Raw genomic sequence first — 19,004 nt, forward strand, 5'->3', positions numbered from 1 at the left:
TAGGTCCAGTTTCATGATTTATATTATATTAACCGGAATATATTATACGACTTATATTATATTAACCGGAATATATTATACGATTTATATTATTTTAACCGGAATATAATTCGTTAATATTAGAAGTACCGAGCGGTTATTTCTGATCGTTTCTATTTTTTAGATTAATATCCTGTTTCTTTAAGATTACAGGATTTTTGTTTTGAGGGTTTGTTTAATGTGATGTTTGTAAAGAATGTATATAAATTTCTACATATAAGATTAAAAATATGAAAAATATTGCAGTGAAAGCAAGGAGGTTCCACGGTGCGCACAATATCTCAATAACCAATTGATAACTCAATTTGACCAATCGACTTGCAACTTGGCAGCATTATAAAATAGACTTCTCTTTACCGTTTTAACTACAATTAACCAAATTCATTAATAATTAATATTTTTTATTAAACTTTACCGAGAGGCCAGAAATATACGATTTTTGTTCTAAATGCTACTATTTTATTATTTGTGTTCCGATTGTAGTTCAGACAATAGCTATACTCATAGAAAATAAAAAGCTATTTTAAATAATTGTGTAAAATTAAATCACACACATTTAGAAATTCCTTGGAATCGTCTATTTGCAACCTCTTTACTTTTACTGCAATATTTTATATATTTTTAACCTTACATACTTGTAGAAAAATATATATATATTCTTCAAACATCATTAAGCAAACTCTCAAAACCCGTAATCTTTTAATCATGTGATCTTTTTCGCTTCCGCAAAAAAATTAACGAAATATACGTATTTTTTGTCGGGTTCAATAAGACAACTCTTTAAAAGCCTATCTCAACAAAATTACATAATCGCATCATTGATATGCACAAGGAAATCAACCAATCATAATCCGTACAAGCGTGCCTTTTATATTAGACATATTTTACATTTAATTAATCTGTTTCCTTCTCTAGAACAAATAATCATCAAAGGTCAAGATAACGTTAAAATTATTTTAACTTAATTTTGACATCATCTTCACTTTTATATAATTATTTGTTCTATTTCAGTTATGCATATGAATATGACTATGCAAGTTTGTCTCAATAAGTCTTAAACTCCGGTTAAAATAAATTATGAAACTAAATCTTAGCGTTTCTCAATCATCGGCATCTTTCACGATGTTACGATTATAAATATTATCTATATAACCAATTGTAACCTACACAATGGAACGCTCTTCGATTGAACTGATTGAAATTGCTCATATCAATTATCAATGATATATGGCCTTTCATTACATTCTCTAAGTTTCAATTATTAATTGAACAATTCCTTTCACAAGTCAAAGATTAACATGCTGATTTGAAACATAATGCTAAAAGCTCGAAAATAAATGCGAAGCAGAGAAGAGATTAACAATGAATGATTATTATTTAATATGCAACTTACATTAACATGGACTGTCTAATTGACTTAATGTCTCGAAGCTACTGAATATGAATTTCTGCTCAAATCTCTTCCTTTCTGTAGGAGGTTTTTGGCTGTTTCGGTTACTTTCCTCTACATTTATATTGATGAGTTGAAGCACTTGTTTCTACGAGATGCTTAAAATTCGGCTGACTTTACGAGTGTTAACACTCGTAACTGGACCTAAGTAAGACTTACGTTTAAGCGAATGTTCTCTTGAAACTGAAAACATTAATAATAATAATAATAATGATAATTATATTTCTATTTATCTTTTTTTCTATACTATCTAACTATCTATCTATCTGTTTCTCTATATCTATCTATCCATCTATCTATTTATCTATCTATCTATCTATCTGTCTATCTATTTATCCATCTATATCTATCTCTATATCTATCTATCTATCTATCTATCTATTTATCCATCTATCTTTCTTCTTCCTATGTATCATTGCAACCTATCCTGTTCTATCCATATTTCTTGCAAATGCAAACAATTAATATTACATTAATGTTTATATTAAAATATATTTTTTATACTATAACATGCTGAATTAATAATTAATAAAATTCAACAGGTTATACTATAAAAACAAACACTTACGTAAAAAAATTATTATATTATTAAAAAGTTTGCATTTATTTTTTGACGGAGATCACCATTTTCTCGCAATTTCCGTTGAGCAACAATATGCACGTTATCTATTCGTAAAATTAAATAATAAAGTCGTGAAAAATAAAAATTGAAATATGATAATAAAACTAATTTCCTTTTTTACTAGACTAAATTAATTTTTGCTACGAAAAGAAAATTGTAACAATGGAATATCTTTTACAAAACAAATAACATTTCATTTAATTTTTAATTTAAATTTATTAGCATAAATAAATTATTCTGTCATATACTTTAATAACAAATCATTTTTAAAAGATGTATATATTGGCTAAGAGTGGATTTCTATTAACTTTTCGTCTCTCATTATAATTCTCTCTTCTTTATTTGTGCATTAATACTAAATATTCTTTATATACATATACACTATGTATGTGTCATTTATTTATATATATATTGTCATGTAATTAATATATTTAATCAAGCCGTAAGAACACGAGAAGAGAGGAAGAGCGAGCAAGTGCGCGAGAGAGAGAAAGAGCGAGGTATAGGAGTAGCGAGAAAAATCTCGCGGCTCACGCAGTCAATAAGCTAGACGAGCAGGAAAGAAACAGATAATATGTCGACGCTCGTCTAGTCTCCCATGTGTTACCTCGCGTGCGTGAAAAATAATTCCTCGCTTCGCACGTTCCCTTGACACGAGACGCTACCGCGTCTTTTGATGTCTCTGGAGCGTGAAAGATGAAAGAAAAGCGGAGAGATGTTCGCTTAGCGATAAGATCGCCGCTACCTCGCCTCGTGTTTACTGCCGCGCGCCGCTCAGTAGTGAGACAAAGACGGAACGATTGTCTGTCGTCTGTCTTTTTCTAATCTACTATCCATTGCATGGAAGTAGTACGGACACGAACCTAGGCGCATTTTACTTTTATCACCGCGAAAGTACGCCTAGCGGACGTAGTTTAGGCGCATTTTGGTCAGATGGCGTATCTAAAATGCGCTTAGACATATCCCCCGAAATACGGCCGGTGGCCGCTCTCATTCTTCTCTCTGGTAGGAGTATAGCTTAGGGTGCAGTTACATGGAGTCAGAAATAGCGGAACGGAACGAAAACGGAAAAGACAAATGGTAGAGGTTAACAATTGAAACATTCCGTTCCGTTGTTTCGAAGCTGGCTTTCACATGAGATATTTTTCGCGAAACGGAACGAAATACATAACCAAGAGATATCACATCGATCCGTCAGCATAATAAAATATTAATTATAATACAACTATAAAATATTGGGAATATTTTAATAATTAATATATATATATGTATATTTATTAGGAACAATTTAAATGTGGATACTGTGGTTGGTGCTTAAAACAGCATCAAATTGTTGAGCATTCTTGTTTTACGAATACAGAAGCGGATTTAATATTTATCGATAATGAAAAAAATATTTTTATAGCAGGTGAAATAATATATTAATAATATATTACTAATAAATGTATACATTATTTATTAATAAATATGATTATTACAGAAAAAGAGATTGTAGAAAATACTGTAATAAAGAACAACTGGATGAAGACTTGATATCAGCAGTAAAAAGCAGGCCTACTCTATATGATTTTCGTCTACCTTTAAAAGAAAGAGGAAGAAAACAAAAGGCTGACTTGTGGAGAGAAATCAGTGTATATTTGAAAGGTGCTATCTATATAGATTTATTTATATATTTTGTTAATATAAACACAATTCTAATTACAAATTGTATGTTATAGGATCATATACACCCACGGACGCGGAAAAACGTTGGAATTACTTAAAAGATTGTTATAGGAAAGCGAGAAATTTGCTCAAAAAACAACAAAATATTGCACAAAGAAGTGGTGCAGCTGGTACATCGAAAAGTGAAACCATCAAGTTATCTTTTCGTTATTATAATATTATGATGTTTTTAAATGATACACTAGAATATCGACAGTAAGTAAAATAATATTTGTGTAGTGATATTTTATAGGTTAATTATTTTATTGTAAGAACTTTCCTACTAAGCTTTCCTACTTTACGGAATGTAATGTGTTACGGACATTTCTGTGTGTAATAGCTTTTATTTTTCTAATATTTGTTTCAGAACCGTGACTTCCTTGCGAAAAGCAATATATGATAGCAAAGCATCTACATCAAGTGCATTAAATGACACTGATGAATCGGATGAAGTACTTTTTATCAACAATGAATTGGACTGCAGTTCAAGATCAGATTTTTCCTTTAATACTCAATCAGTCAATTCAAAGAGTATAATTTATTATTATATATATCTATATATATACACACAATATTAAGTACAAACATTATGATAATAATTCTTTAATATTTCGTCTATTTAATAGAAAGAAAGAACAAACAAGATGTGGATGAAAGTGAGAAAGTTCTTATAGAAGCGCTAAAAGAAAATGTTGAATGTAATCCTATTGATGGATTTTTATTACGTCTAGGAGAAGGTCTACACAGACTTTCATATAACAAAAGATCACGGTTAGAAATAGATTTCTTACAAAAACTGTATGAAATGGAAGAGGAAGGAAGGACATAGAAGAATGAGTTATATCTCCATATAATATATTCTGTAGTTCGAAGATAGTGACAACTGTCGTTATCTGCTATTCCAAATTACAGAATGAATATTCTACATTTAGCTTTTTTATCTGTTAAGTTACTTGTGATTCTTTGTGATACTGGAAAGTTAGTTGTAATATGGAATTTACAAGAGTGTGTTGATATATAAGATTTATAAATGCAAATTATAAAAAAAAATACAAATATTTTGTTTAAAAAACACATTCTTATATATAAATAATTTGTTATAAAAGAAATGTATAAAATTTTGTTTAAGAGAAAGTTTATTTTTGTTTAACATAAATTTATGACAACAAATAATAAAAAATAGTAATATATATTTTTATTACTTTTATTTAGTAATCATTTGTACAAGCCTTTGCCCACTGCTGTTGAATAGCTTCATTTGTACAGAAATATTGCGTAAATAAATTTCTAGCAATACTCCAAGTTTGAGATATAATTTCTAGGCTATTTTCAAGGCTATGCAATTCTTGAGAATCAACTTGTTGTGAAAGAATATCTCGTAGATCTTGTACGAGATATGTCCTTTCTTTCATAGGACGCATAAGATCTCTTGTTATTAAAAAATTGTGTAAACAAACCGTTGCTTGAACAATACTAATAGCTGTATCAATACCTGTTTCAATAAGTTTTCTAAGAATTCCCCATTTCGAAGTTAATATACCGAATGCACATTCGACAACTCGTCGAGCACGACTTAAGCGATAATTGAATATTCTTTTTTGTATATTTAAATTGCTCTTTTGCGGATATGGACGCATCATATAGGACATTAGTGCAAAAGTTTCATCACCTATTACTACGTATGGTAATTTAGGACCTTTTTCTGAAATAGACTTTGCTTTTGGTAAATTAAGATTGTTATGTTTCAACTGATACCAAAGTTCACTTTGCAGAAATATGCCGCTGTCACTTCGTCTTCCTTCAGCACCAATATCTACCACTGTAAAACGAATTGGGATCTGCGAGTGCCATAAGTACAATGCTATGCATATTTTTATAATTATAAAAAGTTGAACCACTATGTGGTGGAGCCTATAATATAAACAAAACATGTTATTTACAAAAAGGGAAGAAAAATATTTTATGTAATGGTACATAAATTAATATTTATCTTAAGTCCAACATGCTTCCCATCAATTGCACCAATACAATTTGGAAAATCCCACATATCTTGAAATTCTTTAGCCTTTTGTATCCACATATCTTCTGTACATTCAGGAAAAACTATATCTTTTAAAATATTCCATATCGCTTGACAAGTTTCTGCCACAATATTGGATACTGTACTCGTTCCAACTCGAAATGCAAAAGAAAGGGAAGACATAGAATCGCCCGAAGTCAAATAGCGTAAACATATCTCCAAACGTGTAGATGCTGATATTGGAGTTCTAACAACATTTTGTTTCATAATATTTTTATGAATTAACTTTAGTAGTTCATTAAATGTATCTATGTCCATTCTCATATACTCAAAAAATTTCTCAGTATCCACATTTTTCATTTCTTTAATTAAATTGTCGCTTGCCCCTTGCTTATATCTTTTTTCTTCGGTAAATATTGGCCGTACCCATACTGTTCGTAGACTTCTCTTTTTTTCTTTGTTTTTTAAAATTTTATATAATAAATAAACTTTAATTAATTTTTTTCTTTTTTTTTGTTTTAAATATTCTAATTGTGGCATACTTTTCCATTTATTGATTTTATATAACAATATCCTTATTTCCCTTTGTGACTTTAATTGTTCCTAATAAAATATATATATATATTGTTAAAATATCTAATATTTTATATGTTATATTATATTTTATATTTTGTATACCGTAATTAATACTTTACCATGTTGACGGATCGATGTGATATCTCTTGGTTATGTGTTTCGTTCCGTTCCGCGGAAAATATCTCATGTGAAAGCCAGCTTCGAAACAACGGAACGGAATGTTTCAATTGTTAACCTCTACCATTTGTCTTTTCCGTTTTCGTTCCATTCCGCTATTTCTGACTCCATGTAACTGCACCCTTACTTGAGGTACTTCTACCGTAGAAGTTGTTTTGGAATGAGTATGTAGCTACACTACTGAACTGGTACAGCTATAAAAAGAATAGATTATTTACAATTATGGCAGCAGAAGTAAATAGAAGACGCATAATAACATTCAGTGCATTTGCTGCAAGTAGATATTTCTTAAATAGTATTATCGAAATAGTTTGTGATAGTGATAATGAAGATGACGAAGAATTAATGCAACGCCTAATAAATATAGAAAAGAATGTAGCAATACGTGGCAGCCTGAGGAAAGCAGTCCATATTGAAGGTTATGTTGAACATATCATACCAAGGTTTTCCGGAAAGTAATTTAAAGAACACTTCAGAATAAGTGCAACAGTTTACGGCAATTTGGAAAATTTAGAAAAAATAGTTTAGGAGATTTACTATCGAGACAAGGAGCAACAGGTCGCTTAACATTACCCGTGCGAAAGCAATTGCTAGCTACTGTATGATTATTGGCTACATCTGATTCCTACAGGTAAGTACTGTTGATAAATTTTACTATCACATTTTACTTTATTTTTTAATATTTTATATCTGTATAAATCTTTCATTATTCTTGTATTGTTTCAGATCTGTAGGAATAAAATTTGATTTAGCAAAGTCATCACTCAACCATTGTATCAGGAGAGTAGTAAAAACTCTAAATTTAATTGCACCACAAGTTATATCCTGGCCAAGAGAGGATCATTTATTAAGTACAAAAGCCAAATTTCAGAAGATTTCCAAATTGACTAATATTGAAGCCATAGATGGTACACATATTGAAATACCTGCTCCAGAAGTATGTTGATTCTTTACATAATAGTTATTGGCTTAGTATGTTCAGTAATTGAAAATGTTAATTTTAATTACTGAACATAGGTTGATTCAGAGTTTTACAATACACGTAAATGCAGATATGCGATTGTTTTATAAGTAGTATGTGATGTTGACTTACGATTCATAGATTGTTTCGCTGGATATCCTGAATCGGTTGGCGATTTGAGAATATTTAAGAATAGCAACTTGTGGCACGCTGTCAATAGGAACAGGAACAATTTCTTTCCACATGAATATATCATTGGCGACAAAATTTACCTTATTTTAGGATGGTGTTTGCCTCCATATAAAGATAATGGTCATCTTACAAGGGTAAAGAGATAAAAATAATATTAAAAATCTTAAATTCGTCACTTTATTAATTATACTTTTCTTTTGTTTTTAGGCACAACAAAGATTCAACCAGTATCTTATAAAAGGTAGACAGGTTATCGAACGAGCTTTTTCACTATTAAAGGGGAGATTCCGACATCTGAAATACTTACATATAAGTCCAGTAGATTTGATTCCCGAAACTATTTTGGCGTGTTGTGTTCTGCACAATTTATGTATTAATGATTTAGATAAAGATATAATTGAGTATATCTTAGATGGTAAACCAATACATAATGAAGTGGATGATAATAATAAAGAACATGCAGGAGATGCAGAAGGTATTAATAAAAGGAATTATATAGCTCAAATGTTACATTTAGTTTACATTTAGTAGATTAAAAAATTATGTTAATTAACTGTATAAACTGTGTTTATTACAACTGTAACAATACTTATATATATATATGTATTTAAATATTTATGAACGAAATAAATAAACATTTTCGAACAATACTTGAGAATAAGAATATGAGTTAAAGACAACCAAAATAAACTTAAATTAAATTTTAGTTTGTTGAAATATATACCATTATATAACTAAAAATATGTCATGTTAAAGTTTAAACTCGAAATAAAATTCGAACAACTTAAAACAAAAAGTATTCCATAAATATTATGCTTCTATTATGTGTATCAGTCCAGAAATGTAAGGCAGACTTGAGCAAAAGCCAAATATCAACGTGAAGAATAAATTCTTCTTACATTAAGGATTGATTCCTCGCATCATTTATCTCTTTTTAATTATGTCAGAAGTGAGAAAACGCATGTTAAAAATTTTTGCAAAACATGTTGAAATAAAAAAATATATGTATAAGGTGACACTTGCAATCCATGGAACAAATTTGTAATATATTCTGAACATTTCTTTTTTTCTAATAATAAATAATTTACTGTACATTAATGTAACACTATTATGCGAAGAAATAGATTAAAAAGATTAATTATATGTCACGTTAATTTGCAACCAATTATTCATTGTTAGAGTAAAAGAGAAGTGTTTGGACTATTTTATAAAATTGCTCGATCAATTATATGTTATTTCATGGATATATTTTTTTATTTCAATATATTTTGCAAGAATTTTTAGCATCATTTTCTTGCTTTTGATATCATTAAAAGGAAAGATGATGTGAGAAAACGGAAGCCTTAATATGAACACAAAAATAACATTAATCAAACTTTTGTAAACTGAACGTTAATTATCTTCCTAAAAACAATTCTTTGGCATATACTAAGAATTATTTTTATCACAAAATTCTCAATAATAGTAACGATATATAACGACACTAATAATACTGATAATACGTAAACAATTCTTAATATTTGTAACATATGCAATAAAATGAAATATTGAAAACAGTTTCTTAGAAAAATATTTTCAGCAAATTATAGTTTTTTTATTAATTTTTCCATCACCTCGCGAAAAGTTTTTGTTGCGTTTTCTATTGCAATTATTTTTTCTGCATTACGCTGTTCCTGATAGTTGTCTCGTTCTTTCCTATACTCGATAAAGTTTTCTGTCCAGGAAGATAAATGTCGTTCAATCTTAGTCTTCTTTTGTTTCTTTGGTTAATTATTATCTACTGCACTGTTTTCTGCAGATGATGTATTTTCATCTTCAGCCTCAAGTCTCATATTTGACACAACTTTAACCGGATTCACATTTGGTTTGTCTCCATATAAGCAATCCATTTCATTGTAATATCGGCATGTTTTAGGTGTAACTCCTGTCCTTTTATTATGATCTTTTATTCTCATGTAGGCTTTCCTTACATTTGTCTACTTATCTTTAATTTGTGTTCTGGTAACATTATAATTTCCACTAATATTCATTTGTACTTTAATTTTGTCCCACACTGTATCATTTTTTATTGCAGTGCTTTTAAACTCATCTTGATAATCTTCATACAAACTAAATAACAGTTTCACGCTTTTATCGTTCCAAACAGCTGAAAAGTAAAATAAATATATAAATAAGTGAAAAAATTGATTTGCGTTATAACATAATGTTAATTTTTTCGTTAATATATACCTGCATTTATATTCGATGATTCATCTATATTATTATGATTAACAGAGTTATTATTATTAGAGTTATTATTATTATTATTATTTAAATTCGAACCTACAATTGATATAATTATTGCAAGAGTAATTTATATATATATTATTGCGCCCGTGCTTTTGCGAAGTATCGAGGTGTGTTCACATTGCTATGATCGAAAGTCCCTAGCAACGAAAAATAAGAACAGCAGACGAAGAGTTCTTGGGAAGCTGTCAAGATAGACAGACGCGAGATTTATCATTCGGAGAATTATTTATGAGAGAGTCTGTACAAAGCTGTAAATAGTAAAGCTTCCTTTCTTTTACACAAGTATTCTTATTTCCTCGAGTGCGTGGTGTGAGTGTTGCTAGTTAAAGAGTGAGCGCAACAATATACAGGGTGCACGATTTATCTGAAGACATTGAAATATCTCGAGAACTATGCATTGGATAAAAAAAAGTGGTTAATGAAAGTTGTTAGCCTCGAAGGGGGACATCCAACGATACCAAACTCGACCTCCCACCCCACCTCCTGGGGGTGGGGGTTGGGGGCAACTTTGAAATCTTAAATGGAAACTCCCATTTTTTATTGCAGATGCGGATTCTACGCCACAAAATACGTAAATTTTGTCCGAAACTTTTTTTCCGATTCATGATAGATGGCGCTGTAATCGCAAAAAATTATATTTTCTGCAATTCTCCAGAAATGATCATTGGATTGAGAAATAAAAAATACCTGTTCAATATTTTTAAAGAACATAATAAAAGTTATCCCCCCCCCATCCTCTCGGGGTAGGGTGGGTGGGTTCAAATCTGAAATGGGAACCCGAATCGAAGAGGGAACTGCTCGACGCGCCACTGTGGGTGTATGGCGAACTACGGCTTATTATAAAAAATTGTTTCAATGAAAAAAATTGTTTCAATAAAAATTTCACGTACAATCTAATTCTGCAATGAAAAATGTGGGTCCCCATTTGAGATTTGAACGTTATCACCCACCCTACCCCGAGAGGATGGGGGGGAATAACTTTTATTATGTTCTTTAAAAATATTGAACAGGTATTTTTTATTTCTCAATCCAATGATCATTTCTGGAGAATTGCAGAAAATATAATTTTTTGCGATTACAGCGCCATCTATCACGAATCAGAAAAAAAGTTTCGGACAAAATTTACGTATTTTGTGGCGCAGAATCCGAATCTGCAATAAAAAATGGGGGTTTCCATTTAAGATTTCAAAGTTGCCCCCAACCCCCACTCCCAGGGGGTGGGGTGGGAGGTCGAGTTTGGTATCATTGGATGTCCCCCTTCGAGACTAATAACTTTTATTAACCACTTTTTTTTATCCAATGCATTGTTGTCGAGATATTTCAATATCTTCAGATAAATCGTGCACCCTGTATATATATATATATATATTCGTATTTCATGTAAACAAATATATTATAAAGTAAATAAAATAATATTACATGAGGCATTAACTTCAGTTGCTTTCTCTGGTAATGTTTCACTTTTATCTGTTACACAAATATCAAAATATTCCATAACCTTCGGCGAAAGCGGCAGTTCAAACAGTAATCCACCTTACAAATATATAAATAAAATAAGATATAAAACTTAGAAGTGATTTAATCTATCTCAGTTCTAACCTATATCACTGAAATACTTACTAATTTTATCTGTAACTAAGATTCCACCATTTTCTCCTCTTTCAATTTCTTGCTGAGAATCGAGCACTAAAAAATGTCGTCCTTTTACAAGTATAACATCATTGTTAGCCATGATGCTTCACTGTTTAAAATTTTATTTTAATCAAGGGAAGTTAATGTATAATCAAGAATAAACGGTTGAATACTTTCATTTTGTATTTTCCCGCGCTTTAGCAGTGATAACCCAAACAACCTCTACATTTTATGAGGTAAGAAAGTTATTTTCGTGGTCGACCAACTGCGACTTTTGGAACGGTTATCATTGGATAACCACTCAGTGCATAGATACTTTCGGAACGAATTATGGTAACCAAGGTTGGATTTTGGAACGTACCCCTGTGCGTTAATGCCAGGCTAGAATACCTTAACATTAGGGTGTTTACTTCTAGCAATCTGATTTGTAATCGAATTGGAAGCAGTGATATAAACTGACTTTAGAAAAAGTTCCCTAGACTAATCCGATTTATGAAACGTGTCCTCGGAGCAATCCGATCAGATCCGATTAGCTCATAACAAGTAAAGGACGTGATTGCATCTTGATTTATTTGCATTTCGAAAAAACCATATTAAGATATCAAACCTAATCTTTTATAGTTGAATATACATACATATTTTAAGCCAGCGGCACACGGTGCTTGTTTTCGTGCTGGATTGCTTGCTGGATGAAAATACTGCGTTCTGATTGGTGCATTTCCACCCATTTTCGGAAATGTACCAATCACAACACAATATTTTCATCCAGCAAGCAATCCAGCACGAAAACAAGCACCGTGTGGCGCTGGCTTTAGATATATATCTTAGGTAACTTATAATTTGATTCATATTCTTGTTTAACAAAAATATTTTTATAAATATTCTTATAGAACACAAACATGGATTTATTACTTTTATGGAATATGTTTAATGATGACGAGGAAAATATATGGCAAATACGTAGAGTAAGAGAAGAACATATTAAAATTAATAACTTTTATGAAAACGTCGTTCTTTATTATTTATTGACAGGTAAGAAGGACATATACATATACATATAATACATATTTACTGAGTTGAATATAACAATGTTAAACAGTGATTTCAATAATATGGGTTCAATACTTATAAACAAAACAAATATTTATTTAAATATCGTTTAATATGCGCACACGCGTATAGATGTATAAAATAATATAAGCATATAAAATTTTTTAAATATTTTATATAATGCATATATAATATTGTTTTATCATGTTATATATGTATATGTTTTCTTTTTGATTTTAAAACACATTTTCGCGTCAAAAAAGAAACTTTTGAAGTATTGATACAACATATTGGACCATACTTATTGCAACTAGACAATTGGCCTAAGATACTACCGGAGAAGCAAATAGCTGTAGCCTTGTGGATATTTGGCAATCAAGAAGTTTACAGGTTGGCAATAATAAAATCCATTTCTTATATTACAATAAAAATTCACAGGTAACAGAGTGTTACCTATTTATGTTTATAAACCTGTTGAGTTTGTGTTTATACGTAACTCTGTTACGTATACTTTATATGTAACAGAGTTACATATAAACACAAATTATCAATAACATAATATCAATATTATAATTTTCTACTCAACAATGTAACTGTTACATAACATGCACGTTATATCCCAGACAGCATCGGACATCCAATGGATGTACCTTTCACGTCCAATTTATGTCCGTATGTCCGATTTACGTCCGTGGACATAAATTGGACGTAACAAGGATGTCCTTATTGAACATCGGACCTGTAGGACGTCCGATGTACGTCCATCGAACATCCTATGTCCCAAGTTGTGACAAACGTACGTCCTATGGACGTCTTTAGTAAAAAAAATGGACATATAACGGACGTCCAATGGACATCCGTGTGCTGTCTGGGATGTTATATTTAAATTAGACAATGAGATATTGTAATATTTATGTTATGTTGCTGTTAATTGGTGTTTACTGGGAAACATTGTCTTTTCAATAATATAATATATATACCGTATTGATCCTGTTCACATAGGTTTTCCTCTTGTTCACATGCCATACTGATTTTCAAGTATCTAAAAAAATGATTATTTTGATAAACTTATATGCTAATAATTGAAGTAGATGCAGATAAACTAATAGACTAGCATAAATACATCAAGATGCATCCTTGTACAAACAGAATTTTGTTAATATGTAAAAGAAGGCATCTGATGCCATGAAAATTGTGTCAATATTGTAGAAATTTTCTATTGTCATAAAAATTGTTACCAATATGCTGGCAAAAGAACTAAATTAATACTAAATTATTGTAGTAATAAAAAGACTATACTATGTTCAGTATTCTGTCTATCCGAGGAGTGGCAGGTTATTCATTATAGTCTATTAATTTTTTGAAAATATATATCGGTGATATATAAATACATCTTGTCAATAGACATTTGAAGGAAGTTGAAAATTAGATAATTATCCAATTTAGACTTTCACTTCCGATTTGGTTGAAATTCACATATTTATATTGTATTTTAATGCGTAGTAACCATATTTGAAAGTCAAAATAGTCGCTCTACACCGCAAAGCGAGATATGAATAGTTAAAGTTGACTAATATTACAGATTACGAAATCTGTTATTGCGACAAATTATAGCAATTTCATTTATTTTTTTTAAGTAAAACAAATAAGAAGGAGGTTAAAGATAGCCGCAGCAATGTACAAGTTAGAAGAAGAAAGTATTTTGTTATTAATTGCATAAAAGACAAGAAAATTGGGTGAAACTAGTCGGTAAAAAATTTAACTCTCTTATACTTTGTACTTACCTCAAACCACCTTATTATTTGATTTTTTTTTTAATAAAACTAATAACAAGAAGGTTTCAGATAGTCACAACAAAGTACAAAGTCATTAGGACAAGAAAATATTTTGCTATTTAAAATAAAAAAAAATAAATCAAATAACAAGGAGGTTTGGGATAGTCATAGTAAAATACAAAAGAGTTAAGTTTTCTAATTAGTTTCACCCAACTTTCCTGTTTTTTGTACAATTAACGGAAAAGCACTTTCTTAGCCTAATTCTTTTGTACTTTGCTGCGGCTACCGCTAATTTCCTTGTTGTTTTAATTACAAAAAAAAATTAGTAAATCAAACTGCTATAATTCATTATTATGACAGGTTTCTTAACCTATTATGTCAGTCAATTTTAATTATTCATATTTCATTTCGCAGTGCAAGGTGACAATTTTGGTTTTCACATTAGATTGCTTTGGCTAAGAAAGTAATTATAAGATTCATAAAGTATATACCTATATATTTTGCCTGATTCGTATTAATATGATTTGAAATGTAAATCACAAGTAAATAAACCACGTCCTTCTCTACTCGTCATGAGCTAATCGGATTTGATCGGATTGCTCCGAGGACACGTTTCATAAATTGCATTAGTCTAGGGAACTTTTTCTAAAGTCAGTTTATATCACTGCTTCCAATTCGATTACAAATCAGATTGCTAGAAGTAAACACCCATAGTATCGATCACGTAACTTTTCCTCTAGAGCGAAAAGTGAAAAGTGAAAAATTTCTCGTGAAGTCGCCTAGACAACACAAAATATTCCAAAATATCATGTGTGTATCTAAAACACATTTAAAAAAAGATAGAACAACATTTGGATATTCTTAAAACATCTTTTTGTAATTTTATGTTCTTTAGCTATGATCATACAACTAGGGGAAACATGGAAACTTTTCACTAACTTTTCACGTAAACTTTTCGTCATTAAGGCCCAGTTCCACAACTTGCTTTGAACTCCGTTTAAAGCGTGTTAAGGGCACGGTCTTGAATACAGGTCGGGAAACTCCTATGGAGGGGGTGATCCGCTTAGTGAAGGCATTTTTAGTTGACACTATCACCACTTGGAGCGCTGTAAGTTAAGAGTGCTATCTCGCTGCGCTAACTTCGTGAGCGGCTGTCATTGCGGAGTTAATGATAACTTATATAGAAGGTTATCGCAATTTGGTCATTGCAAACTTGGGTTTACCCAGCGAAATACAGTGTAACAAGCGCACAAAGTTGTAGTGAATTAACAATGACAAAGTATTGTGTCGTGCCGAAATGCAAGACTGGATGCAAAAGTGTCGCAGTGAAGTGTTCAGTTTTTAAAGTGCCAAAATGCGACGAATTGCGTAAAAAATGGATATCTGCAATCCCTGGCATAAAGGACCTGAAACCCAACCAATGCGTATGTGAAAAACATTTTGATAAAGCAAGTATAATAAGGGAGCTCGTAATGCGCGATGCACAAGGAAACGTGGTAACCGAGGTAAGCTCAGTTATGAAAAAAAATATTCTGTCGCGTCAAAAGAAATTTTAATAATATATCTATGTATTGACACTATAATTCAAGACTTATGTGACTAGTAATCTTATCCTGAGGTTTAAAGAAATTTAAAAAAGATAATTAAGAGCTAGATATAGTAGTCTCAGTGTATCTCGATTTCCAGACTTTAAAAATCAGATACCCAATTTGTATAAGTTGATTTTATGTAATTTGTTCAGGCTAAGTACCTGCGAACTCGTTTATCTAAATCTGCTGTGCCCACGATTTTCTATGAGTTTTCCTCGACTACGTTAGTTTCCAAGGACGAGGATTTGCAGGAAGAAAAGTTGGGTGTAGATGCTGCGAGTAATGGATCGCTTAACTCAGACGTGCATTGTACACTATCAAAATCCATCGAAATCACATTGCCTATTCCACAGTCTGTTGATGTGACAAGTAAATATTATCATGCTTTATTGTATTCCACGAATTCAAATAGCAATCCAGCAATTGATTCCTACTGTATACAGCCATTCCATGATGCTATTTTCGTAATAGCTATTATATTATACACTCTGTTACAGCCGATGACATTGACGAGTTTTTGCTCTCTGAAAGCACGAATGTCAATATAGAGAATTTGAGTGCAATTGATTGCCAGCAAAGCAAAAAAGAAACAAATGGTTTCACTGATTGTGAGAGAATATCGGACTCGGTTGACCTAAAGCTCATGAAAAGTATCAGCATGGCGTGTAAGTGTTGCTATTATTGTATCTACATTAACTATATATAAAAATGAACGAATATAGTATTGGTACGAACGTTTGCAGGGATTATAAGATTTAGGGTCTGATAATACGAATAATATCATTACATATATATTTTATATGTTTTAGCGTACAAAGATTCGTTAATCACAATACCAAAGTCGTGGAGTTTCACCGAGTCGTACAGAGGAACAAAACGGTATTTGATATTCTCACACGTACGGTTGATGACCAATAATGACACAGATGGTCCTATTATAGACAAAAGTCTCATAATCGACGACGTAGACGGCACAATTGATTACAAGATTTTTGGAAAATCGGTCGACATTCAAGAAATTAAGATCTTGCAAAATATGAACGATGTAACGTCGCTACATGCCGTTTTGTCAAAATTCGAAAGCATGCCAGTTTGTCAAGGAGTTGGTCCAGTTGAAGAATGTCTTATTGAACGAGACATCGCGTATCGAACTTCTTGCAATGTTTGGCATCATACCGATTGTGAATTAACCACCAAAACGAAAAGGTGCAAACGTTGCACAATATTGAAAAACACGTTGCTGCAAAAAAAGGCACGTTTTAAAAAGCGTGATCAAGTAAAAAGAGTCGTGGGAACCACAAATCCAATTGATCTTAAGAAAATAAATGCCTTGAGAAAAAAATTGAGCGTAACGCGTCGAATGAAAAATCGATCAAAAATTCGAATCGCCTTGTTGCAAGATCATTTGCAGTTGCAGTTTATCTCTAAGCAAAACGAGCTGGCAAATATTCAGGACGAAACATTGGAGAAAAAATGTCCTTGAATATACCAAAAACAATGCAAAATACGTTGATGGAAATAATAACTTCAGCAAAAACCTATAAGAGAGGTCACCGATATTCAGAAGAATGGATAATGCTCTGTATGTTAATGAACATACGTTCGCATGGATATTACGAATTTTTACGTAAAAACAACGTTATCCTATTACCGTGCACCCGAACTATTCGAAGTTATTTTACAAATATCAACACAAAATGTGGCTTCGATAGCAATTTCTTACAACTGCTCAAAAAAAGTTTTGCTTCCAAAAAACCGATGCAACGCCACGGAGTTTTGTTACTCGATGAGATCAATCTCCGAAAATCGATTTCTATATGCTCGAAAACCCTCACCTATTCTGGATTAGTTGATTTTGGTGACGAAGGACCTCAAGCGACGAGTATAGAGGATCAAGCGACTCACGGACTTGTGTTAATGTTTCAACCACTCGCAGACACCTACATGCAGCCAGTGGCAGTCTTTGCATCAAAAAATCCCGTGAGGGGCGACGAACTAGCAAAAATAGCAGTTAAAGCAATCGTTCTGTTGGAAGAATCTGGGGCCATAGTGCATGGAATTGTTTCCAATGGAGCTGCGACAAATACGAAGATGGGAAAAAATCTGGGTATAAAAAGCACGATCAATGAGACTCGGACATGGTTTACCCATCCCTTGGATAATGATCGCCGCGTGTTTATGTTCTCTGACGTTCCTCATCTTGTCAAGAATGTGAGAAATCGTTTATACAAGAAGAAAATACTACGAGTATGTATATGAATTTATATTGATGCATTGATAGCATTCTCACTACTACGTCTCCTTTTGCATATATATTTTGTTGTAGATGAACGCAAGGAATGATCCGATCAAATGGGAATATTTTAAAACTCTACACAAATTGGACAGTAACCAATTAGGAAACGCTCGAGCATGTCCTCGGCTGACTTTGAGACACGTAGAATTAGATAGCACAGCTAAAATGCGTGTTAGGCTCGCAACACAGGTGTAAATGATACGATTCGAATAATTTTTAATATTTATTATGATATATTATGATATATTATGATATATTATGATATTATTTGTGGTATAGATTTTTTTATTATTTTTTATCAGATATTCAGCAATTCAGTAGCGAATGGGCTTCAGTTATACGTATCTGAAAAGTGTCAAGAATTAAAAGGCTGTGAAGCTATTGAGTTTTGTAAGCGAATGAACGACTTGTTCGACGCTCTAAATCGGAAAATTCCGAATCAAGGAGTTACTTCTAATTCTTACGATTTCCAGGTAAACGTTCTATCACACCATCCAATGTAGTTCTCGGTTTCGTCATTTAACTGATAAGTAGCGTCCACAGTTTGAATTCATAGACGTTTCTGTTCAAGACCTTTGCCTACTTCCAGTTTTTATTATCTTCTTTATACAATTTGAGACGTTTTCATTATT

At 31.5% G+C, this 19,004-nt stretch overlaps 4 protein-coding genes and 1 pseudogene across 5 annotated transcripts; 3 read left to right on the forward strand and 2 right to left on the reverse strand.

Moving 5' to 3' along the window:
- The first annotated feature begins 3,363 nt into the window (after positions 1 to 3,363).
- On the forward strand, positions 3,364 to 4,870 carry LOC105185881 (uncharacterized). The gene is made up of 5 exons (XM_025299320.1): positions 3,364 to 3,519; positions 3,592 to 3,755; positions 3,830 to 4,031; positions 4,183 to 4,346; positions 4,442 to 4,870. The coding sequence occupies exons 3-5, from the start codon at positions 3,997 to 3,999 to the stop codon at positions 4,642 to 4,644; spliced, it is 402 nt and encodes a 133-aa protein (XP_025155105.1). The 5' UTR covers positions 3,364 to 3,519; positions 3,592 to 3,755; positions 3,830 to 3,996; the 3' UTR covers positions 4,645 to 4,870.
- A 133-nt stretch (positions 4,871 to 5,003) lies between these two features.
- On the reverse strand, positions 5,004 to 7,838 carry LOC105185882 (protein ANTAGONIST OF LIKE HETEROCHROMATIN PROTEIN 1-like). Its single transcript, XM_025299316.1, has 4 exons — positions 7,682 to 7,838; positions 6,531 to 6,782; positions 5,806 to 6,438; positions 5,004 to 5,726 (listed from the first exon to the last, which is right to left on the reverse strand). Exons 2-4 carry the CDS (start codon positions 6,531 to 6,533, stop codon positions 5,616 to 5,618), a joined length of 747 nt encoding a protein of 248 aa, XP_025155101.1. The 5' UTR covers positions 6,534 to 6,782; positions 7,682 to 7,838; the 3' UTR covers positions 5,004 to 5,615.
- On the forward strand, positions 6,811 to 8,356 carry LOC105190313 (protein ALP1-like; annotated as a pseudogene).
- On the reverse strand, positions 8,049 to 15,192 carry LOC112588658 (uncharacterized). 2 transcript variants are annotated; one of them, XM_025299318.1, is made up of 6 exons: positions 14,979 to 15,192; positions 13,693 to 13,754; positions 11,651 to 11,716; positions 11,450 to 11,563; positions 9,355 to 9,887; positions 8,049 to 8,098 (listed from the first exon to the last, which is right to left on the reverse strand). In XM_025299318.1, exons 2-5 carry the CDS (start codon positions 13,736 to 13,738, stop codon positions 9,718 to 9,720), a joined length of 396 nt encoding a protein of 131 aa, XP_025155103.1. In that variant the 5' UTR covers positions 13,739 to 13,754; positions 14,979 to 15,192; the 3' UTR covers positions 8,049 to 8,098; positions 9,355 to 9,717. The 2 variants fall into 2 exon arrangements, with proteins under 2 accessions (XP_025155103.1, XP_025155102.1); XM_025299317.1 differs by lacking the exon at positions 14,979 to 15,192 and adding an exon at positions 14,104 to 14,132.
- Positions 15,193 to 15,579: 387 nt separating this feature from the next.
- Positions 15,580 to 17,574, forward strand: LOC112588659 (uncharacterized). The gene is made up of 4 exons (XM_025299319.1): positions 15,580 to 15,992; positions 16,229 to 16,445; positions 16,574 to 16,741; positions 16,886 to 17,574. The coding sequence occupies exons 1-4, from the start codon at positions 15,759 to 15,761 to the stop codon at positions 17,557 to 17,559; spliced, it is 1,293 nt and encodes a 430-aa protein (XP_025155104.1). The 5' UTR covers positions 15,580 to 15,758; the 3' UTR covers positions 17,560 to 17,574.
- The last annotated feature ends 1,430 nt before the right edge of the window (positions 17,575 to 19,004 follow it).

This window comes from Harpegnathos saltator, unplaced genomic scaffold (assembly GCF_003227715.2).
Source record: "Harpegnathos saltator strain DR-91 unplaced genomic scaffold, Hsal_v8.6 scaffold260, whole genome shotgun sequence".
Lineage (NCBI taxonomy): Eukaryota > Metazoa > Arthropoda > Insecta > Hymenoptera > Formicidae > Harpegnathos > Harpegnathos saltator.

Coding starts and splice junctions, on each gene's coding strand:
- LOC105185881 (XM_025299320.1), top strand. CDS start 3,997: ATGATGTTTTTAAATGATACACTAGAATATCGACA. Junction 4,032..4,182: donor GATACACTAGAATATCGACA/GTAAGTAAAATA, acceptor TATTTGTTTCAG/AACCGTGACTTCCTTGCGAA. Junction 4,347..4,441: donor TCAATCAGTCAATTCAAAGA/GTATAATTTATT, acceptor TCTATTTAATAG/AAAGAAAGAACAAACAAGAT.
- LOC105185882 (XM_025299316.1), bottom strand. Junction 5,727..5,805: donor GGAAGCATGTTGGACTTAAG/ATAAATATTAAT, acceptor TTTATATTATAG/GCTCCACCACATAGTGGTTC.
- LOC112588658 (XM_025299317.1), bottom strand. Junction 11,717..13,692: donor ATGTGAACAGGATCAATACG/GTATATATATTA, acceptor GACATTTTTTAG/TGCTCGATTCTCAGCAAGAA. Junction 9,888..11,449: donor AACTGAAGTTAATGCCTCAT/GTAATATTATTT, acceptor TTTACTTTTCAG/CTGTTTGGAACGATAAAAGC.
- LOC112588659 (XM_025299319.1), top strand. CDS start 15,759: ATGACAAAGTATTGTGTCGTGCCGAAATGCAAGACTGGATGCAAAAGT. Junction 15,993..16,228: donor AAGGAAACGTGGTAACCGAG/GTAAGCTCAGTT, acceptor TAATTTGTTCAG/GCTAAGTACCTGCGAACTCG. Junction 16,742..16,885: donor GAAAAGTATCAGCATGGCGT/GTAAGTGTTGCT, acceptor TATATGTTTTAG/CGTACAAAGATTCGTTAATC.